Source organism: Megascapheus bottae, chromosome 1, assembly GCF_031878675.1.
Source record: "Megascapheus bottae isolate mThoBot1 chromosome 1, mThoBot2.hap1, whole genome shotgun sequence".
NCBI lineage: Eukaryota > Metazoa > Chordata > Mammalia > Rodentia > Geomyidae > Megascapheus > Megascapheus bottae.
The window spans coordinates 16108081-16131231 of record NC_143509.1 but is presented as its reverse complement, the minus strand read 5'-3'; the positions used below and the strand labels follow the sequence as shown (position 1 = coordinate 16131231).

At 39.9% G+C, this 23151-nt stretch overlaps 1 protein-coding gene across 3 annotated transcripts in view; it reads right to left on the bottom strand.

Moving 5' to 3' along the window:
- Tiparp (TCDD inducible poly(ADP-ribose) polymerase) overlaps positions 1-23151 on the bottom strand; it is a 33146-nt gene that overhangs the window by 2638 nt on the left and 7357 nt on the right. For all 3 annotated transcript variants that reach the window (XM_090338057.1, XM_090338051.1, XM_090338066.1), the window contains exons 3-5: positions 9014-9182; positions 6906-7066; positions 279-557 (exon numbers count right to left, since the gene is read on the bottom strand). In XM_090338057.1, coding sequence (XP_090194183.1) covers positions 279-557; positions 6906-7066; positions 9014-9182 — 609 coding nt within the window. The remainder of the gene's footprint in view (positions 1-278; positions 558-6905; positions 7067-9013; positions 9183-23151) is intronic.

Sequence of the window (23151 nt, the reverse complement as noted above, 5' to 3'; positions counted from 1 at the left end):
TTCTCCCCTCCCCCACCCTTACACTAACTTGCTTCCTCTTTCACACCAAGGCTGATTTTCCTATTTCTCTGTCCTCATCCAATGCTCAGGGTTCTTTACTCATTGCTGTGATACTTCATTACTGGTGACGAAGTGCCACGTGAGGTTAAGTGCATTTCTAGGGCTGACCCACTTGGGTTCTACATCATCTTGCAAGTTCCCACATATAAATGTTATGGTGTGCATTTGACATTAGTATTAATAAAAGTTCTCCCAAACTCTGACCATGCTTCACTCACCTTTTATATTTCTCCCAAAGAAACTGGTTTTGGACCCTCAGTATTTGCAAAATTCTGTATTTAAATTCAGGTACAGTCTTATGGAAAAGATTGTAGATGATTCGGTAACTTTTGTCTTCTGCAGAAACAGGCACTTGAATGAAGTCCTGAGAGGGATGCATGTAAACCCAAGTCTCCGGGTAGAAGTTTGCTGAGGTGACCCCATCCGGACAGGTGATCTGTGATGATGCAGTTGCTTCCAGAGGTGAGGGGGCCTGGCCAGGAACCCCACCAAGCGTCCTAAAATGGAGAAGTAACATGTAAGCCTAATACTTGAAGTATACCTCATCCTGTTTAGTGCTCTACAGTGGCAGCAGGTGACGTAATGAGTCAGCTTAAATGCTTGTTGAAAATGTTAAAGAAAATCTTAGAAAACAAACACGGACTCTTCCCTCAGACAACTCTGGAATGCACTGCTATAAGATAGTACATGTAGGCAAACAAGCTGAAGCCAAGTTATAAATATTTTTACTTTTGAATCCTCTTAAGGTCTCTTTTGCCTATATACCTTATGAAGCTTGGATCCAAGGGAGCAATGATAATTTATATACACTTTCTCCAAACTTGGCTAAAAAATATACCACTAAAGGCTGTGTGAGATGGAAATAAAGCAAGGTAAGGCGTGTGGAAAGGGAGCTTAGGGAGAAATTAAAAAGCTTACTTCCTTTTCTACATAACAAACAAAAATCATGAAGCAGGCATTAAAGATTTTTCAGCTTTCAATTCCTTCACTTTCTAAGATTACTACTCAAATCACCAATACTATTCAAGTGTGGTAGAGTGCATGTGGCTCGGGAGGCTCAGTTCTCAGAACTGAGACTCAAAGCTAGCACAAGATGGAAAATCATGAGATTTTCTCACCTCCAACTAACCAGCAAAAAGAAGTGGAGCTGTGGCTCAAGTGGTAGAACATCAGCTTTGTGTGTAAAAGCTAGTGAACAGTGTCCAGACTCTGAGTTCAAACCTTGCCAAAAGAGGAGGAGGAGGAGGAGGAGGAGGAGGAGGAGGAGGAGGAGGAGGAGGAGGAGCAGCAGCAGCAGCAGCAGCAGCAGCAGCAGCAACAGCAACAGCAGCAGCAAGAGCTAGGGGGATGGCTGAGTGCCTGCACCCAGCTGGCTCTGAGTTCAGTCCATCTTCCCTACACCCCAAAAAAGGGCAGCCCTAGGTACCAGAATGGCTATCATTCACAGAACCTTAAATTTCACATTACCTGAAAAGATGAATTTAGTTAAGCAGCCTCTAATCACTTGCTCCTGCCTGATTAAATCCTACTTCTGAGGCATTCTCACAACAGAAGAAAGGGAGAAGCAGAGTTAAGGAAATCCTGAGGCTGAGACCTAACTCCAGGGTTGAGGTACTGTAACACCCATCAGCACAAGGTCACAAGGAAATACTGGCGATGCCAAATTGGATTAGGAAACTGGTTTTCAAAGGAGCTTTGTGACACAGAGGTTGCAAATGTGTGCACACACATCTCATCTCCACAAAGAGCACACTCTACCCTAGTCACACCATGATTGCAGCACTGTCATAGCAGCTTTCACAAGATGGAGCAGCTCTGGATTTCTTTGGTGGGGGTTGGTGCTAATCCTGGAGTTGGAATTCAAGGTATGTGCTTGCAAGTGCTCTACCACTTGGGCCACAGCTGCAGCCCTTTTTGCTTTAGGTAGGATCTCAAGCTTTGTTTTGCCCAGGCTGGTTTTGGACAGCAACACTCCTACTTCTCAAGTAGCTAAGACCACATGCATGAGCTAACTATGCTCAGCCTTATTTGTCTGCTTAATAAATAAACAGAAGCTCAGAAAGGTTAATGGCCCTAGCGTAGCTGGTTAAGAGCAAGAGGCAGTTGTTTTTGAACCTAGGTCTATAGAGCTATTTCTAAACTCACATTGTTCTATGTACTTCATAATTTATACTTAGAAAAATAAAAGGCTAGGAAGAAAGCCTTCTATGGAGTGCTCAGATGCCTCTGGTGCATCTGGACTCTTGCTACCAGCACTACCACTATGCCTTTACGCTTTTTACTTGTCGGTAGTGGGGCTTGAACTCTGGGCCTGGGTGCTGTCCTTGAGCTCTTTTGCTCAAGGCTAGTGCTCCACTACTTGAGCCACAGTGTCACTTCCAGTCTACTTTAAACAGATGCTTATTAAGAAGCTAAAAGCTAGCCAGGTATAGTAGTACATTCTATAACCCAGCCCTCAGGTAGGCTGAGGCAGGAGGGTTTGCAAGCAGGCCTGTGCTATATTTAAAAAAAAAAAAAGGTATGGAGGCACAACTGCCCAATCCAATCCATTACATCCCAAGTCCTTTGAGCATGTGGGTTCTGAGTGACTGGATCTAGGGCTTGGTAAATCCCCCAGGTGCTTGAAGTTTAGGCATCAATTTAAAGCGGTGCTGTTTCTCCAATCTTCTGGTCAGTATACTGATCTGGTATTTACTCATACATGCTTGGAAGATGAGCATGGATAAATAAATCCTGCACATTCTGAGATGTTAAATTAGATTCTACATGTGGTTCATATCCTTGCTGGACTAAAATTCACATGACCAGATGTCTGAAGGGCTTTCTACATTCAAATTTCAATGGGCTTTAAAAAATACGTGTACACACAGTGCACATCTCAGCAAAAGTTTTAAGTGTGTCTTTATTTTCTGAGAAATATGACCAGTGCCTACTATGCCAGTGACGTTATGTATGTTTCACGTGTTAAAGTAGCCTTTTTACAGGAACAGATCAAAGCCTATAATCATGGACCTCCCTGGGTTATTCCTTCTTCCCTTCATGCTATCCTGCTGGGGGAGGGGTGGAAGAAGCCGTGTGATGCAGTCTCATGACCAGGAAGTGACTGCATGAGATCAGTGTCCTTTCACCTCTTAAGAAATGGCTGCCCAAGCCCCTACACCTGCCTTGTCTGTACCACTACCTCAGGTCAAGTTAAATAATTCTTTTTAATTTGATAGGGAAGGGGGAAAACCAATATGGGTGGGGGGTGTGGGGGGGAGGGTAATGGGTACCAAGACATGTGAAAGGGTATCAATGTATGTGAATTAATGCACCTTCTACCTGGCAAATATCATGTAACCCTTTTACTAATTACAATAAAAAAAATAATTCTTTTTCAGAAGCACCAGAGAAAACTTTAAAAATTTTAAAACAGCCAATTGGTGGGAAATTCAGGAATTATTAAGTCAATCTTCTCATCTCCCATTTCCAATTCTTAAGACATTTCTGTCCGTGATAGCTGTGGTCTCTTTCATATTTACCTGTTTTTTTTTTTTTTTTTACATTTTATTTTTATTGTAAATGTGAGGTACTGTTCTTTCTGAACAGTCATGCCTATTTTAACAGCACTTAAGTGGTTGAAGGCATGGCTCAGGTAGTAGAGAGCCAGATAATGAGTGAAAGCAAGCATCGGACACTAAGTTCAAGTCCTGGTCTCAGACCAATTAAATGTAGAAGACAAAACAAGACTCTCTGCTTAAGAGAATGGGCTCTGAACTGGTGTTTGAAAGCAGGCCTTCCCTCCACTATGTCAGCATGAATGCTTTAAAGACAGACCAAAGGCAGGACAGACAGCTGCACTTACCAAGGCACTTACCCTGTCTCTGCTCTGCTCTTTTTTTTTTTACCAGTCCTGGGCCTTGAACTCAGGGCCTAGGAACTATCCTTGGCCTTTCTCAAGGCTAGAGCTCTACCACTTGAGATGCAGCACCATTTCTGCCTTTTTTTCTAAGTATGTGGTACCAAGGAGTTGAACCTGGGTCTCTGTGCATGCTAGGCAAGCACTCTACCAGTAGGCCAAACTCTCAGCCCTGCCTTTGCTCTTTTCTTGTGGAAGCTGCTGCCTGATCTCTCTGACCTGCTGATCTGCTATTTTAATTTGATTATCACTGCTCCAGATGGGAATAAACTAAGTTTTATCCAGGCATGGTGATATATCCTGTATGCCAGCTATTTGGAAAGTGGAGGTAAAAGGCTTTGAGCTCTAAGACAATCTGAGCAAAAGTAGCAGGAGATTCTATCTCAAAACAAAAATGAAGGGTTAGGAGTGAAACTCAACCTCAGGTTTAATGCTCAGCAAACGCAAACACACACACACACACACACACACACACACACACACACACGGAAAAATCTGAAAGGGAAGAGGAAATCATTTATTTTATTTTCTTGTATTCTCTTATAATATTCAAATGTAGTAGGGCCATATTTATCACTGTTGAAAGTTTACATTTTTCACCTGTAATCTTAGCTACTCAGGAGGCTGAGATCTGAGGACCACAGTTCAAAGTCAGCCTGGACACTTCCTAAGACTCTGATCTCCAATTAACCACTAGAAAACAGGAAGTAGCATGTTGGCTCAAGGGGCAGTACCATAGCCTTGAGCAGAAGAGCTCAGGGACAATGCCCAGGGCCCAGAGTTCAAGCCCCACGACTTGAAACAACAAAAAAAATCTGCAGAATTAGGGAGTTTGTTGCCAAACTGAGTGGAAAAAGTTTCCTAGATCACACCTCCAAAGTAACTGCCAGTAGGAGAAACAGAGGCCGCTTACTAGATCCCACCTCTAAAATAACTGCCTTTAGGAGGAGGAACAGAGGCCACTTACTAGACCCCACCTCTAAAATAACTGCCATTAGGAGGATGAACACACCGCGCTCCAGCAGGGCAGTGCTGGTGTGGCAAGCACAAGGTCCAAGTTCGGCACTAAGAAGTCTCTTTTTTTCCTTCACACAGAGTAGGAAATGTATCTCCTTTTTCTCCCCACTTTATTCTTTTATAATAAAACAAATCCTTACTTAAAAAAAAAATGGCCCGGGAATATGGCTTAGCATAGAGTACTTGCCTAGTGTACCTGAGGCCTTGGGCTCCATTCCTCAGTACCACATACAGAAAAAGCCAGAAGTGGGGCAAATGGTGCTGTGGCTCAGGTGGTAGAACTCTAGCTTTGAGCAAAAGAAGCTCAGGGATAATGCCCAGGCCCTGAGTTCAAGACCTAGGACAGGAGGTTGGGGGGGGGGAGCACTCAAAATAGAACTATCCTGTGATCCTGGGACACCAGAACACCAAATCAGCACACAATAGAGTTACTGCACACCCACGATTATTATAGTACTAGTCACACAGCCAAGCTGATATGAATTGGCTCAGGCACCCCTCCAGCAATGACTGGGTGATATGGCATATATTTACCATGGAATATTACTTAGTCATAGAGAATGAATTATGTCCTGAAAGTGGAGGGAACTGAGATTATCAAGTGAAATAAAATGGATGCAGAAGACAAATATTACATTTTTTAAAATCATAAGCAGAACTTAGATCTTAAAAAAAAACTGTGAAAATAAAGGGGGATAATTGGGGGAGAGAAACTATGAGGAGAGCGGGAAAAGAGGGTGGAGAGAATATGACGAGAATATGACTAAAGAGAGAAGGACAGCATAAGTAATAGAAGGGACGATATTATCAAGTACATTATATATTATATGCCTGTATGGAAATACCATAAATATCATCACTTTGCATAATTAATATGTGCTAATTTCCTACAATTGTTTTAGAATCAAAGCAATCTATTTTCCCCAATACCATAGAACTTGAAAGAAGGCTCTTGTGGGAACACAGAGCAATACCCTACCTGCCTGACTCTGCAGGCCAGGCCATGCTTCTGGTTTCACTAATGAGTTCTGTCTCACCCGGAGGACAGTATGTTCCTGGCTACTAGACATTGACACACACTCCAGCTGTGCTAGTGAAATCCCAGGAATGGCATTTTTATTAATTTCAATTAAAGAACAAAACCTTACAAGGAAAAGATTTTCACATTTGGACTTGGAAGAAAGAATACATTTAACCCAAGCCAAGGTGTATTTCTAAAATATTTCTTTGGAAATGAACCATTTCAGAGATAAGTTGTTTGCTTTTAATATTCTTCTTGCAATCTCAAAATCAGATTAGAAGAGACCAACCATTATTGTAATAGACAATAAAGTTGATAAAAATCAAGTAAACCTAGCCTCACTGAAAAATCAAGCTCTATGGAATTTCACCAGAGACCCTAATCCAAGATGGCCCTAGTGAAGATAATCTACCCCAGCCTTTAGAGGGGACTGAGCAAAACTTGGGAAAATGGAAGAGTTCAATAAGCAACTAAAAACAGCCTTACTCTTATTATCTCAAGAAGACATGGCTAACCTAACAAATAAGAATATAAATCATTTGAAAAAGTGCTTCTCCTCCTTTGATTCTAATTCTAATGGAAAAAAAGAAAGTATACCATTGCCTTGCAGGCAGTATTATCTACGCAAGAGAATAGGAATGCTCCAGCAAACTTTGTGCCTCATCTCAAATTACTTTTAATTGTGGAAAAATACTAGGCCTGTTCTGCTTTATAGCTCAAAATTCAACAGGATATACACTTTCTTTATATTGGCTTAATTGCAGCAAACCTGATTAACTCAAGAGTTAAGTCCAAAGATATTCACATTCTGGCAGCAATAACCAAGACAGCGCTCTTCATTTAAACTATTTTCCTCTCTTGCATTTGCAATAAGTAGAGGAAAGATGACACTTTCCACCGGACACTTACTTTAGGTATGGAAGCAGTATAAAGCATGAGCGGAAATGCGGCCTCTTTTTTATTTCTCTCCTGAAGAATGAGTTATGGAGTATGTAGTGGTTGTTCCACATCATGAACCGGACCTCTTTCAGACCCCGAGAGTTGGCTTCTTCAATCAACCGAACAACCGACTATGGAGCAGAAAATAGGAAGGAACAAAAGACAAAATGTCAAGTAAATTCTTGGTATACATACAACCCCGAAAGGCAGAATGGAAAGATACTTTTAGTTCAGAGGAGAAAGACAAACCACCTCATCAAACAGGCAGGTAAGACCCATTACACTACCCTACTTGTAACCATAATACTGTCTTATAGGGTATGTGCAGGTTTCCTATTTCTTAAGGGAATTTTCAGAATGAGGATTAAAGATAATAATGTACAAAGTCCAGGGGCTGGCGGTGTGCTCAGCAGTAGAATACCTGCCTAACAAACACAAGGGCCTGAGTTCAAACTCCAGGGGCACCAAAAATAAAAAAGCACAAAAACCCCCTCCAACTTCTAAATAGGAGATACCTCTGAGAGGAAAAACACAGGAATAATAGCATTCTAATACACTTTAAATAACCTTTTCATTTTCAATGGAAATGTTAGTGATTACTTGAAAAAGTAAAAAATGTTTAGCACAATCTTTTGTTTTATAATAGTTAAATACTACTAACAGTCATGCTCTTTTATAACTACCACTTAAAAAAAAAACTCTAAAAGTCAGTCTCCTTTTTTTTTTCTTTTTATGGTTCGTCATGGGACACCCTACCCCTTGAGCGACAGTGTCACTTCCAGTTTTCTGGTGATTAATTGCAGATAAGACTTTTTAGTGCCTGGGCTGGCTTTGAACTGGAATCCTCAGATCTCAGCCTCCTGAGTAGCTAGGATTACAGATGTGAGCCACCGAGCCTGGCTTCTCCCTTTTTGTATGCTGGAAACGAATTTAATCAATTAAAAAAAGCAGATTATTAAAATGTGAAATTAATCTCTGAAGTCCATTTCAATGTATTTAACCTGACTAGGAATTATCATTCTAAGGCAAAATACATCATCACCGATGACAAATTCTAATTAAATGACTAGTCTAGCCCGCACTACTTAATAAACCTTCCCAACTACTGATTCCAGATCAGAAGAATGATTGCTTCCATTAGGATTCTAAAACTGGCAAGTAAAACACATGATTCAATCTCTAGAAGCCAAAGGCAGAGACAAAAGATGCTAGTTCTCATTTCATGACAATTACCATAAAGAAATGCACTCATGACCTGACTTATGAAATGGTAGCCCTCTGAATAACACTGTCATGAAACAATAGAATTACATTTAAAAAATTATCCCAAAGATGACTCCAAGTTTAGGTCTTCATCTCCACGGTGTAAGATTTTAGTTCTCTGATAATAGTTTTTTTTTCAGATTTATGAGAAGAAATCCATTCTCAAACAAAAATGGGAGAGGAACTGAAGGTGTGGCTCAAGTGACAGAGCTTCACCCCAAGTCTAAAAAGCTGAGTCAGAACATAAGGTCCTGAGTTCAAAACCAGAGGAGAGAGAAAAGGAGAGAAAGAGGAGAAAAAGGAGAAAGAGAAGAGGGAGAGGAGAGAGAAAGGAGAAGGGAGAGACAAGAGAGGAGAAAGGAGAGAAGAGAGATTGGGAAGAAGCAGGGAGAGAGGGGAGGGAAAGAAGAGACTGAGAGGAGAGAGAGGAGAAGGGGGAAAGGAGAGAGGAGAAAGGATACAGGTGAGAGAGGGGGGGGGAGGTAAGTGTTAGGAGGGATGGAAGAAGGGAGAGGGGGAAGAGAGAAAGGAAGGGAGAGGGAAGGAGGGGAAGGGAGCTAGAGAGAGAGAAAGAGAGGGAGAGGGAGAGGGAGAGAAAGAGAGAGAGAGAGAGAGAGAGAGAGAGAGAGAGAGAGAGAGAGAGAGAGAGAGAGAGAGAGAGAGAGAGATTTTACCTGTATTAACAAGACTCTAAAGTTAATTCCTTTAAGCTCTTTGATTATGACTTGTAGTTCTGCCTAGTCATGTGAGAGACAGAACAGGGAAAGACAATCTAGAAGTACTTAATGAGGGGGAACAAAAGAACATGTAAATACCTCAGGATACTCTCTCCATCCAAAGTGGTCTCTACAGAAGTATTTCCAAAATGTGTGGTAAATAGAGTTGAAATTACTGGAAGATGGTGTGGACAGCCTCCGTAGTTGGTCAAATTCAGTTGTTTCATATACGTTCATGGCATTAAAATCCGCCCAAAACTCTTGTCCTCTGAAAAAGTCCAAGAAAAAACTGCTGAACAAAGTACCTAAATAAATACCCTACTGAACATTTAAAAAAAAACCAAAACAACAACAACAAAAAAACGTAACTATACAGGCTGTTGCCAAAGTTTCAAAATCTGCTTTACATGGGTTAAAAAGGCAAGACTGAGCCTGGCACCACTGGCTCACACCAGTAATCCTAGCTATGCAGGAAGCTGAGATCTGAGGACTCAAGTTCAAAGTCAGCACAGGCAGCAAAGTCAATGTGATTGTTCTCTCCATACACAAATAAAAGGTATTATTGGTGATTTCCCAGTATCACATTCCCACCAAAATCTCCAGACTGTGAAGTGTAACTAATTGTGTCACCCGTCTAAGCCAACTGAAGCCTCCCACAAGTGGAAGGCACCAAATCCTAGCACTAGCCCAACTGGGAGTCAGACTGAGGATGAAGCTATTAGAGACTAGAGAAACAAAGATCCTCCTTCCCTACTACTCCAACAATACTATTCCAAGGCACCAGCCATCTGGGCCATTACAGGAACATACAAGATTGTCTGGAAAAAAGCTGGAAAAAAAGAAGAAAGAATACCGCAGATAAAGCCAGTACTACCAATCCACCAACCAGTACTACCAATCCAGCAACAACAATACTACAATTTATCCTGTGTGACAGAAAACGTGTTGGCCAAACATGGACTAAAACCTTCTACATTATTATGAGAGTCAACTCTGAGGATATTTGTTAGTGATAATCTGCTGTTACTGAGTCAGTCCTTTTCAATCAACTATAAAAAAACAATTATAAAGCATGGTTGAAATAGGATGTTTCTTTTTTATTTGAAGCAGTCATTATTTCAAAAAACTGGCAAAATGTTCATTATAACTTTTTGTCTTTTTATTTGAAGTTTCTCTAACAAAACATAAAAAATTAAATATATCATAAAATAGCCAAACAGTGGTATCATAAAGCACATAACTTGTAAAAATCAGTATGCTCCTTTAAAGGTGTTCCAATAACCCCCATTGCTTAGAAATGGTACTAACTACGATGTAGTTAAAAACAAACACAATTTTAATTAAACACAAGACAGGAATAAAGCAATAAAATAAGCCACAGTTTGAAATAACATAAATAAGGAGACCGTTAAAGGGGGACAGAGAAAATGATTAGAATATGATCAAAGTATCTTTTTTTTTTTTTTAATTTTGTATTTTTTTTGCCAGTCCTGGGCTTGAGCTCAGGGCCTGAGCACTGTCCTTGGACTTTCTCAAGGCTCTACCACTTGAGCCTCAGCACCACTTCCGGCTTTTTTCTATGTATGTGGTACCGAGGAATTGAACCCGGGTCTTCATGCATGCTAGGCAAGCACTTTAACCACTAGGCCAAACTCCCGGCCCTGATCAAAGTATCTTATATACAGTACATAGTAACATTTAATTAAAAGGGAAAGATGTTTCTACGATTTTTTTTTTTTTGCCAGTCCTGGGGCTTGAATGCAGGGCCTGGGCACTACTCTTAAGATACTTTTTGTTCAAGGCTAACACCCTGCCACTTGAGCCACAGCACCACTTCCAGCATTTTTTCTAAGTATGTGGTACCGAAGAATTGAACCTAGGGCTTCATGCATGCTGGGCGAACACTCTACCACTAGGCTATGCTCCTAGCCTTCTGGGAAAGTCTTTAAAAAGATTAAAAAGAAATTCTGCTAGAACAATTATGCCTTAATTAATCTTCATATTAATTTGCATTTAATTTTAGGAGAATCATGTAACTGTAAAGAGAAATGAATCTTTTCCCCTTGTAAGACCATTTCAAGTTTCTAAACATATTTTCCTTTTTTAAGCTCATTCCCTAGTAAATGCTACCAATTAAGATTTTAACAAATCCCTCAGTATTTCCTTTGAGTTTTTGGAACAGCAAACATTACAACATGTATATGCAGTCAATGATTTTTGCTGTTTATGTGTCATGATTTATTCTGGACATCACAAACAATTTCTGCACAAGCTTATATTATTAAAACTTCACAGATAATGATTTGCATGAGAAAAAAAACAAATGCAGCTTTTTTGTTACATTCTGTGTGCATTTCAGGCCTTTGGGCATTATGACTTTTCTGTGACAAATTCTAATTTAGTACAATCAACTGTTCTTTAGATAGATGTACTAAAGTACTGTTTTAGCTGTATTTGCTTTTCAATATGCTTTTCTAGACTTGACAGACAAGATAACAAACTTTAAAAACACTAAATTATCTTTTTAAAAGATTAATTTTACCACCTGCACTGTGGAATGCTTTAAATATCCAAAGCCAATAGCTTTTTCCTCTATAATCGGCATCATTGTAAATGTGTGCAATACACTTGCCAAATGCTCAACATCCACCACTCTTCTTTATCAAGCCATTGTTTCCTATTATCAGAAAGCAGTTATGAGTCATCTATGTGTGATAATGAATTAGGCAATGAGTTAAACAGATGTAGTCTGTTTTCCAAGGTCTTCAAAAGAGAGGAAGATCTAACAATGTAAAACCAAAGCAGCAGTACATCTTCCTATCTACATTCACTAGTCAGAAAATGAGAGCATGAAGAAAGAACAGATTTTTGTTTCTGGTGTCCAGGGACAGATAAAGGTCAGAAAAATAAAAGGCTTAATCCGTCCAAGATAAGTTTTGTGTAAAAGAATTGTAGGAACAGTTAAAATATTCCATACAGAACACTACTGGTTATTAGTAAAGGATTATGTAGAAGAACAAGATAAGAGTTTTCCAAGTACCTCACTTCTTGGACCAAGGGAGCAGTTGATAGTTGGAGGAGACCTTCCCAACAGGCTACATGAGAAGAAGAAATGCGTCCTAGGGCAGGCAATGTGAGAAGGGACAGGTCATGAACTGAGGAAGTCTAGGATCTCAGATTAAGGTACAAGTGTACAAAAGCAGATAAAGGATAAAAGAATAAGTGAAAACTGAATGTGAAAAACAGGCTAGGGGATAAAGGGAGCTGTTACTGTGAAAGCAGGGTACAAGCAGGGTACAATGATCCTGGAAGATGAGAATCCAATCTGCATAGGGACATTCCTGCAGAGAGATGGCCAAAACAGGGTGGAAAGCTGCTATTTATTAAGAGTAAGCTTTGGCTAAATCATCATGCAGTGAAATCAATCTGTGTGTGTGCACGCACATGCATAAGCGAGCACCAGCTCTGGGGCTTGAAGTTGGGGCCTGGCTGCTGTGCCTAGGCTTTTTTGGCTGAAGGCTCTTATCACTTGAGCTACAGCTCTACTTCTAGCTTTTTGGTCTTTAATTAGAAGTAAGAGTCTCAAAGATGTTCTTTTCCTGGGCTGGCTTTGAACCATGATCCTCAGATCTTAATCTGAGTAGTTAGGTGAGCCACCAGTGCCCAGTAATTGTTTTATTACCAATATAAATCCTATCATGAGTCAAGGGCAGGAAAAATATTGTAAACAGGTTTTATAGAGTTTTTCTATGAAAGAAAAATAAACTTGAACTGTAGAAATATTAACAGTTTTATATACTTTTCCAAATGAACTTATCACAACATATTGCAAGAATCCAGACATACACTTGGCACAAGAAGCAAGGTAGAGTACCTATTTGACAGATTAGAAACAGAGAGACCCAGAGTTCACACTAGCACAGAGTATCCACAGGAAAGTATCCCACAGGAAAGTATCCCACAGCTGAAGTGAATGCTTCCTTCTGGCCAGCAGTTTCCTACTGTTCAATCATCTGAAACTTCCCCAGCTAGACCCATGTGAGATTCCTGAGCCACAGAGTCTTTGGAAGTAAAACAAACACCACAACAATACATCCGGTCCATCCAAAGCTATAGGTTTCTCAACTTAAAATGAGAAGGTAGGCTGGGCAGTGGCTCATACCTGTAATTGTGGCTACTCAGGAGGCTGAGATCTGAGGATGGCAGTTGAAAGACAGTCAGGGGAGGAATTATCAATTAAACAATTATCAATTAAACACCAAACAGCTTGAGGTAGAATTGTGGCCACTATAAGTGGCCTAAATGCTAGCCTTGAACAAAAAGGCTCAGGGATAGTGCCCAGGCTGAGTTCAAATTCCAAGAATGGAATGAACACACACACAATCCAGGCACAAAACTATTTTTAAAATTCTGAAAAGAACAGCCATTCTCATAGCTTAGATGCTTTATAGCAACGGTTCTCTCATTCAACCAATTATCTTTTACCCATAATTAAGCCACATTTTCTAACAATAATAAATTAGCATTGCATAGAACACTAACACCCACACTAAGAAAGGACACCTCACACGTGATTTTTCTACACACATTCCATATACTAAATGGCAATGGTAAAAAGAAAAAATTCTGCAGAAGAAAAAAACCATCAAAACAAAACAAAAAAAACAACAACCAGGCATTGAATGAAACAGGAATCTGTAAGTATACCATTTCTTGATCAAATATACAAATGGTTCTTGGGTTTGTGTATTTGGGAGCTCAGTAAAGAGTTTAATAATGTTAGACAATTCTATTTACAAAACATTGGAAACCAAAAAGGAAATGTGGTCATTTTTAAAATAAATAATCATAATCTTAAGTAGATCCACTGATTTGAGTACTAGGCTGAACTGAGGAAAAGAGGATGAAAAGAAAAGATGACATCTGCCAGAGGAGCAAACAACCCATGGGCAATGTGAGGTGGGGTAGAAGGGTGGTCCAGAGACTACTCAGAAGCAGAGTGGCCTAGTGGGAGAGGGGTTAGAAAAGGTGTTCAGCGGTGTCCCACAGTGCATGAAATGTGAGCCAAGTTCAGTTCCTCACCAGGCAGACAAGGGGAAGTAGGCCAACACAGGTGGACAGAAGATGACAGCATGTGCAAAAGCTAACCAGGTTAAGAGGACAGTGTGTGAGATGCACATGCAGTTCATGTGGGAGGTCAGGTGTGTATGTGTGTTCAGAAAGGAGGTGATAAGGGCTAAGACTAAATTGGAGAAGCTGGCTCAAGTCAGATAAGAGAGAGCTTTGGATTCTAGGTTAAGAGGTCAGACTCGATCCGGTGGCAGTAAGAATCACTGGTGGATATTCAGTAAGATTCCGGTTTGCCATTTCAAGGGCAAACAGCAGTGGAATAAAGAGCTGAAGAGACTGATTATCGGCAAGGAGGGTGGGGAAAGCAGAGGGAAGGGGAGAGACTTAGCATTCATTTGCAGGATATAAACTAGTATAGTCATTTATTAGAATATATTATTTTATGCTTAGCTGGTTGCAATTACAGAGCTAAAAATGAGATAGATGATGATGGAGATCTGAGGAGGCAACATTCAAGGATTAGAGGTAGTACATTTAGGGAAGATATGGAACGTTCAGGATGGCTGGCAGCATGCCCACATATACTCACAATGCTTGAACTTCAAGTGGAGGACTTTGGCACACATAGCAAGACTGCTTCAAAACGAACAAATACACAACAACAACAACAAAAAAAAAACCCACACTGTCAAGGATGACTGAGCTGAATAAATGGAAAATGCCAATTATAGGAATTACAAAAGGGCTGAATGGGAAGATAATGCATACAAAATTTCCAACTCAAGACTTCAGCAAAGGTCAATTAGGTATAAACTTTTCTAACAGTAAGTACCTTGTTCTGTTTTAGCCAGACCAGTTAGACTTCGGAACCTTGGCTTCCTGCCTGTAAAGAGTTAACTTAGTTCTATATAAGGATACATCTGTGACCTGAAAAACTACTAACATCCACCTAATCAACTAAACCAACTAGCTAAGATTGTCAGGGCCTCTTAATACTATTAAGTAGAGTGAAAATATTTCATCACATGAGGAATCATAATGATATTAAGGATAAAAATGAAAAGTGTGGAGAGAATTTCAGCTCTTCTGCTACTAGCATGAGACAGCTGCCAAAGAAATTTTACAGGCACACAAAATGCAGTGGAGCTTTTGATATCGGGCTTTGATGTTTCTAGGGCTTAGTAATGCTGGAGTACCTGACAGCTTACATACCCTTCAAAAATATTATAAGATGATGAGAAGCAAAGCTATGGCATATATAGTACAAGCTCATTTTGTGAAAGCAGTGTAGTTATTAAACTTTAGAGAAGTATGTAGTCCTAGGGCTGGGGGTTTGGCCTAGTGGTAGAGTGATTGCCTAGCATGCACAAAACCGGGGTTCGATTCCTCAGTACCACACATATAGAAGCCAGAAGTGGTGCTGAGGCTCAAGTGGTAGAGCACTAGCCTTGATGAAAAAGCCCAAGGACAGTGCTCAGGTCCTGAGTTCATGTCCCAGGACTGGGAAAAAAATGTATGTAGTTGTAACTTTTTGTTGTTGGTCATGAGGCTTGAACTTGGGAGCCTGGGCTCTGTTCCTGAGCTCTTTTGCTCAAGGCTAGCATTCTACTACTTTGAGCCAAAGCATTACTTCCAGTTTTCTGGTAGTTAATTGGAACTAAAAGTCTCATGAACTTTCCTGCCTTGGCTGGCTTTGAACTGCATTCCTCAGGCCTCAGCCTCCTTAGTAGCTACAGGTATGAGCCACCAGCATCTGTCTGTAATACCTCTTATGCTATAGTTGATAGTTACTATCAATTATTGTTACTAATAAAGATTTTTACCAACACTGTCTCTAATCAAGAGCAGAGTTGTCGAGAGGCAACAAAACTTATTTAAAATGCTTACATGCAAGGCAGCATCTTTCACATTCAGCAGAGGTTAAAATGCTCTGTTCAATTTCTCCAACACTGGGGTTTGTTAACAACTTGTTGGTTTTCTTCCTTTTGTATTTGGAAGTAACTTACAATCCCATGCTCCCCAACAAAATTGGAAGTTTCGATTATGCACAGACTTCAGTACTTATCAGTAAATGAAGAAGTACAAGTTGACTCAACTATAAGCTGTAGAAGAACTACCAGTTCTCAATTATAAGTTGAGTTAAATTTACCCATCTAACCAGATAGGATGTTCCAGCACTCAGAAGGCTTGAGAAGGATCTCAAGCAAGAAGTTTATTATTCGCTGGATGAGGTGGCTCACGCCTATAATCCTAGCTCCTCAGGAGGCTGAGATCTGAGGAGAGACGTTCAAAGTCAGCCTGGGCACTAGAGACTTTTATCTCCAATTAACCACTAGAAAATGGCAAGTGGGGCTGTGGTTCACGGGGTAGGGCAGTAGCCTTGAGCTGAACAGCTCAGGGGCAGCACCCAGGCCTAGAGTCCAAGCTCCATGACTACCAAAAAAAAAAAAAAGCTATTAATATTATTATTTTTTTTTTGTCAGTTCTAGGTCTTGAGCTCAGGGTCCTAGGCACTGTACCTGAGCTTTTGCTCAAGGATAGCACACTACCATAATGCCATTTCCCACTTTTCTGAGTAGTTTATTGGAATTTCCTGCCTGGGCTGGCTTCTAGCCACTGATCCTCAGATCTCAGGCTCCTGACTAGCTAGGATTTCAGACTTATCTCCAAAAAGCCAACCAAAAAAACAAGAAGTTGAGCCATAGCTCAAGTGGTACAATGCTAACTTTGAGCTAAAAAGCTCAGGGACAGAGTCCAAGCACTGCACTCAAGGACTGGTACCAAAACAAACCTTATAGACTAATGCAAACAACACACACACACACGTGCCTTTCTAATAAGATGTGGATTAGCTCAGAAATCTCCAGAAACAAAAACTGCAGTTGTAATATTTCACTGCTATTTACAGAGGCTTGGGGTTAATTCTGTACCTAGAGATTGCCAGTTGTATCATATAGCCAAATTCAGTCACATGTCCTAAGAAAAGTGGAAGGTGAGTGAAACAATTTTCAACTGTGACCTAATGAAGACGTGAAAACAATTTCCACAAAAAACAGCTGGGGCAAAGGCAAGCTAGTTTTTAGAAACTGTGCTTTAAAACTATCTCACACTTAATATAGCTTTATACAGTTAATACATCTCTATCACAATGAAAGAATACCTCCTTTCTGAAGTGAAATACTTGGAAGTTTCTACCTACCTCAAAGGAGCTAATTAAAACAAAAAGTCTGCCATATAGTCAATTCACAAATATATTCAACTTCCTGAATTTGGCAGTATTTATGAAGGGATAAACTTGTGTACTGTATCTGACTTTGGTACCTGTTATATTGTATGTTTGTTTATTTGAAATAGGGAAGGGGAAAAACAAGATGATTGGGAGGGGGTAGAGGGAGAGGAAATGAGAGAAAAAGATGGGAAGGGGTATCAATGTTCAAAAAATAAGGTATCCACTACCTGATGAACTGTAACACCTCTATACATCACCCTAACAACAAAATACAATAAAAATAAAAGTACATGAAAGATATTACATGTTACTAAGACTGCTTAAAGGTAAATTTTCAAAGCTGGGCACAGTGACCTACCCCTGTAATCCTAGCTACTCAGGAGGCTGAGGTCTGAGGATCAAGGTTCAAAGCCAGCCCTGGCACAAAAAGACCTGAGACTCTTATCTCAACCTCTAGAAAACGGGAAGTGGGGCTTGGCTCAAGGATAGGGCAGTAGCCTTGAGCTGAAGAGCTCAGGGACAGAACCCAGGCTGGGTTCAAGCCACATGACCCACCAAAATCAAAACAAAAAAAAAAACAAAGTAAATTTTCAAATAATCTAACACCTCAGAACTCATTTGCACATAAATAAAATCCTAATTATAAATCCACTAATAATCTAGAAAATGTATTAGCTTAATTTCTGGTTTGACATTTAAAAATAACTTTTACAAAGGCTTTTATTCAGAATTTTTAATTTAGCTATCTCTTCTCTCAATCCAGGTAATTTTTTTGGGGGGAGAGGGGGGTGTCATGGGGCTTGAACTCTGGGCCTGGGTTCTGTCCCTGAGCTCTTCAGCTCAAAGCTACCACACTATCCCTTGAGCCACAGCCCCACTTCACGTTTTCTAGTGATTAATTGGAGATAAGAGTCACATTCTTTAGTGCCCCAGCTGGCTTTGAACCATGATCCTCAGATCTCAGCCTCCTGAGTAGCTAAGATTATAGGCCTGAGCCACAGTGCCTGGCAATCCAGGCAAATGAACTTGATAGCCTTATTATGTGCTAGCATCTAGCTCATAATATATACTATTATGATTTCATAAAAGCATCTTACTGAGGACCCGGTATATGAAAAGGTTTGCAAAAACAAGAAATTTGAATAGTACAAATTAATTTAAGAATCCACTTCCAATAGCCCTTTAAGTTTCTAGGGTGGGGAAGATTCCTACAAAACATATAAGGATTTTTTTGGGGGGGGGGAGGACTCAACAAAGTATATCTAAGACAGTCAATTTTATAGACTAACCTTAAAGAAGTTTTAGCAACAGCCTTACATTACGACTCTGATGCTTGGCACTATCAGGATAATCCAAATGTCAGAAAGCAAAGTTTTTGTTTCACATACTATACTAGGATTCAAGAATTTTTTTTAATTAAAACAACCATGGAAAGGCAAATCTAGTATTTCTTTACTGCTTATTTTTATTTTCTCAAGGCCTGGAAATAAAAGAGCTAGACCAGGTAACAGTCAGAAAGCAAAGGCCAACCACAGTAGGAAATTATCTAGGGTAGTCTTCCTGTGCCCTGATCAGCTGAGGGAACTGTGAAGGTCATGGTGCAGGGAAAAATTGGAGAACATGTGGACTACTGTAAACAAAGTTCACCCTCCTCCCACCTCTGCCATTCCTCACTAACTACTCAGTGCTGGTAAGAACTTACAGCAAAGAACTCTAAGAAATAGCATAACAATCCTAATACAAAGGAAAAATAAAAGCTAGTAGAGAAATATGTCAGTTCAAGCTAAGCCTACTTCCTAATCATTCTGAGAAATGCCATTTCAACCAGCATGCCCCAAACTGATGCACCCAAACTGCACTTCTACAAAGAACACACACTTACTAAATTCTTTCTCAAACACTCCTTATACAATTGGAAAGTCTGCAGTGTGAAAACGATGTCTCTCTAGCACTCTCTTATGAGCTTGTCCTTTGAAGAAGTGTCTCATGCCTATAATCCTACTTATTCAGGAGGCTGAGATCTGAGGATCAAGATTCAGAGCTAGCTCAGGCACAAAAAGATCGGAGACTCTTATCTCCAATTAACCTCTAGAAAATGGGAAGTAGGGCTTGGCTCAAGGATAGGGTGGTAGTCCCGAGCTGAAGAGTTTAGGGACAGCGACCAGGGCGAGTTCAAGCCCCATGACGGCCCCACACACCAAAAAAAAAGCCGAGAACAGGGCTTGGCTCTCTGCTGGACATCTGGGTGTTCCCAATAAGTAAACAGCATGGGGCAGAGAAAGACTGAGAAGATTGTTGTGTGGAAACAGCCAACTCTGACACTTTGTTAATGCTCTGCTGGTCTTAGCAATACCAACTGGATGAATCAGCAAGGGAAACTGGAAGTTTCACACTTGACAACACAATTTATTACTACCACTAATTTCTTAGAATCTGAGTTCCTGACTACAGAACTGGTTGAATATAATCTAGCTGTCTGTAATGCTATCTTTTGCACACACTGATTAAATCTTAGCAAAATACTAACTTGGATAATTATCTTATATTATATCCTTACTTTCAAAGCTTGCCAAAATGTATTTCAGGGCTTGTCATTTGTTATTTCTAATTCCCCTATTAACAAGGAATTTTTATTATAAATTGCAGCTTTTAAGTTAATGTTCCAGAAGAAGCATATATGGGTGCATTGGCTCACACCTATAATTTGAGCTACTCCAGAGGATGAGATCTGAGGATCTTGGTTTGAAGGTAGCCCAGGAGTCCTGAGACTCTTATCTCCAATTAAACACTAGAAAATTAGAAGTGAAACTGTGGCTCAAAGTGGAAGAGCGCTAGCCTTTGCTGTCCCTTGGTTATCTCATATTGTTATAGTATCTCACTTTGTTAGCTGATATATTGAATTTATTTGTATTTGGTTATTTGAAATGTGATAGAGAAGGGGGGAAAACCAAGATGGGTGGGGGATGTGGGGGGGGAGGGTAATGAGTACCAAGACATGTGAAAGGGTATCAATGTATGTGAATTAATGCACCTTCTATCTGGCAAATATCATGTAACCTTTTTACTAATTACAATAAAAAAAAAAAAAAGAGCTCAAGAATAGCAGGCAGGTCCAGAGTTCAAGCCCTGTGACCACTAAAAAAAATAAGTTAAATAAAAGCATATAAAATAAGAAATACTTAGTACTTAAATTCCTTATTAAAATGCCTTACCTTTTTTCCTCCCAGAAATGGTGAGTTTTAAATGTACTTTATCCTTTGTACAACAATTTATGGTGCTGCAAAGTACAATCCAATCCAAGCCCTTAGGCTCTAACCTAATAATTCTAAATCCAGAATGAAACAGAAAATGGCTCGACTTCTGCCCTCTGTTATCTTCTACAGATGCAAAATTACTAACTTTATCTTAAAACTCTCAGACTAATTATAAAGGAGAAACTACAGCTTTTCACAATGTGAGTTTCTTTCAAATTTACTAGTATCCACTTTGAACTAGCCAGAATCATCATGCAACTCAAAATTTATTTTGTAGAAGTGACACATACATGTACTTGTTTTCCTTCCCTAACTCATGAAGACTGGTAATATTAAAGTTATTGATCTATCATGAATGAGGAACCTTTTACCTGCCAAAGGCCCTTAGGATATCTATAACATAATTTATGGGTCATAAAAATACAAGCACATGGCCAAGAGCAGCTGATGAAACATGTTGGTCCCATCATGTACCACGTGAATTTGTGGGCCTTACACATGACAAAGAGGATCTTAAGTCCTAATTTAATGTAATCCAAAATCACCACCACCAGACAAAAAAGTACAATCGAGTGGTCTCAATTTGGGTGATTAGAAACAAATATGCCATAGGAAATTTCAGTCTCAAATGACTGGATCTTAGTAGTTTTTTTTGCCTAGTCAGGGTCTATAGGTAAACAAAATGATTCATCCTTTAGAAATAACCTCCTGCCCGGCAGCAGTAATTCATATCTTATATCCTAGGTACTCAGGAGGCTGAGATCTGAGGATTTTGGTTCAAAACTAGCCCAGACATCAAAAAGCCAGAAGTGAAACTGTGACTCAAGTGGTAGAGTACTAGCTAGTTTTGAGAGAAAAAGCTTAGAAACAGTACCCAGACCCTGAGTTCAATATCTAGACCCAGCACAAAAAGAAAAGTAGTTGTTCCCAGACCTGGAAAAAAAGGGTAGCTCACGGGTCAGGATAAGAACACAGAATTTACAAATTTATCATTCCTTAAAGTACAATGTTATTTTAAAATCAAGAAATCCTGGCTGAACAGGAAATAGATTGACAGTGGCACAAAAAAGCCCTTGTCAAAAGTAGTTTTTTTTTTTTTTTTGGGGGGGGGTGGTTATAAGGCCTGAACTCAGGGCCTGAGCCTCTCTGTGCTTAAGGCTAGCACTCTACCACTTGAGCCACAGTGCCATTTTTTTCTATTTCTGTGGTACTGAAGAATCGAACCCAGGGCTTCATGCACACTAGGCAAGCACTCTTACCACTAAAGCATATTCCAAGCCCCCAAAGTAGTATTCTTTTATGTGCTCACTATATGCAGAATTGCTTTTCTTGACAGTCTGGGGCTTGGACTCAGGGCCTGAGCACTGTCTTTGAGCTTTCTCAAGGCTAGAGCTCACTACTTGAGCTACAGTGCCACTTCTACCTTTTTCTATGTATGGGGTACCAAGGAATCAAACCTGGGTCTTTGTGCATGCTAGGCAAGCACTCTACCACTAGGCCAAACTCCCAGCCCCAGAATTCTTTTTTTTTTTTTTTTTTTTTGGTGGGTCATGAGACTTGAACTCTGAGCCTGGACATTGTCCCTAAGCTCTTCAGCTCAAGACTACCACCCTACCCCATGAGACACAGTGCCACTTCCAGTTTTCTGGTGGTTAATTGGAGATAAGAGTCTCATGGATTTTAGTCTCCAGACTGGCTTTGAACCTTGATCCTCAGATCTCAGAATAGCTAGAATTATAGGCAAAAGCTACCATGCCCGGCGTCAGAATTGCTTTTTTTAAATGTCCAAAGTTGTGATTGCTATTCCTTTTTTTTTTCTTGTTGGATATAATCAAAATTGAAAATTTGGATTTAACTCAATAATCAAATAATGTGTCATGCAATTACTCATATGAATTGCCAGGTAACCTCATAAGCTATTTTTTCCAACTGTCTAATTTGAAAGTTATAAAACCTTGGCTTTCTCCAACGTTCACTTTTATTACATAAACACGTCGGTAAAGGACTGACCCCAACCTGAAGCCAGGTGACAGCTGCTTCAGAAAATCTAATCTGCTTATTGATGAAAAGCCAGAAAGAACTACATGAATGATTGCTATTGATTCCCATGATAGCTTTACACAGGCCCAGTAACTTCTCTAGATTAGTATAGATAGAAGCCAATTAAGTTTTATTTCATATGTAAATAGCAGCATAATTCATTGGCCTGCTTTATCCTAAAGCACAAGGCATACATTTTCAAAGTCACTTCAAATACAGTTCTTGCTTATGGAGCTCTCTTTCTTAAACAGGAATTTTTAAAAATAAATTCAAACTCATACAGCTGTGTATATTCAAGAAATACCAAGGCACAGTAAGTTTCAGCTGCTTTCTCTCCAGTGTTATCAATAATACATAATAACTTGGCTCACACATCACAGCTGTGTAGGCCAGCACTCACTTGGCTAATTTTAACTATGTAGTAGATTTCACTCAGGAGCCTGCTTATCTTAGATATTCACTTTGCAAGTTCTAGAAACCACATCGATATATGTGCCTACAATTAATACGCATGTCTTAACACACCTTCTGGGAAGCCACTGATGGCACTATCTTTTTTTCTTTTTTTTTCAGTCATGGGACTTGAACTCTGGGCCTAGGCATTGTCCCTGAGATCTTTAGCTCAAGGCTACCACCCTATCCCT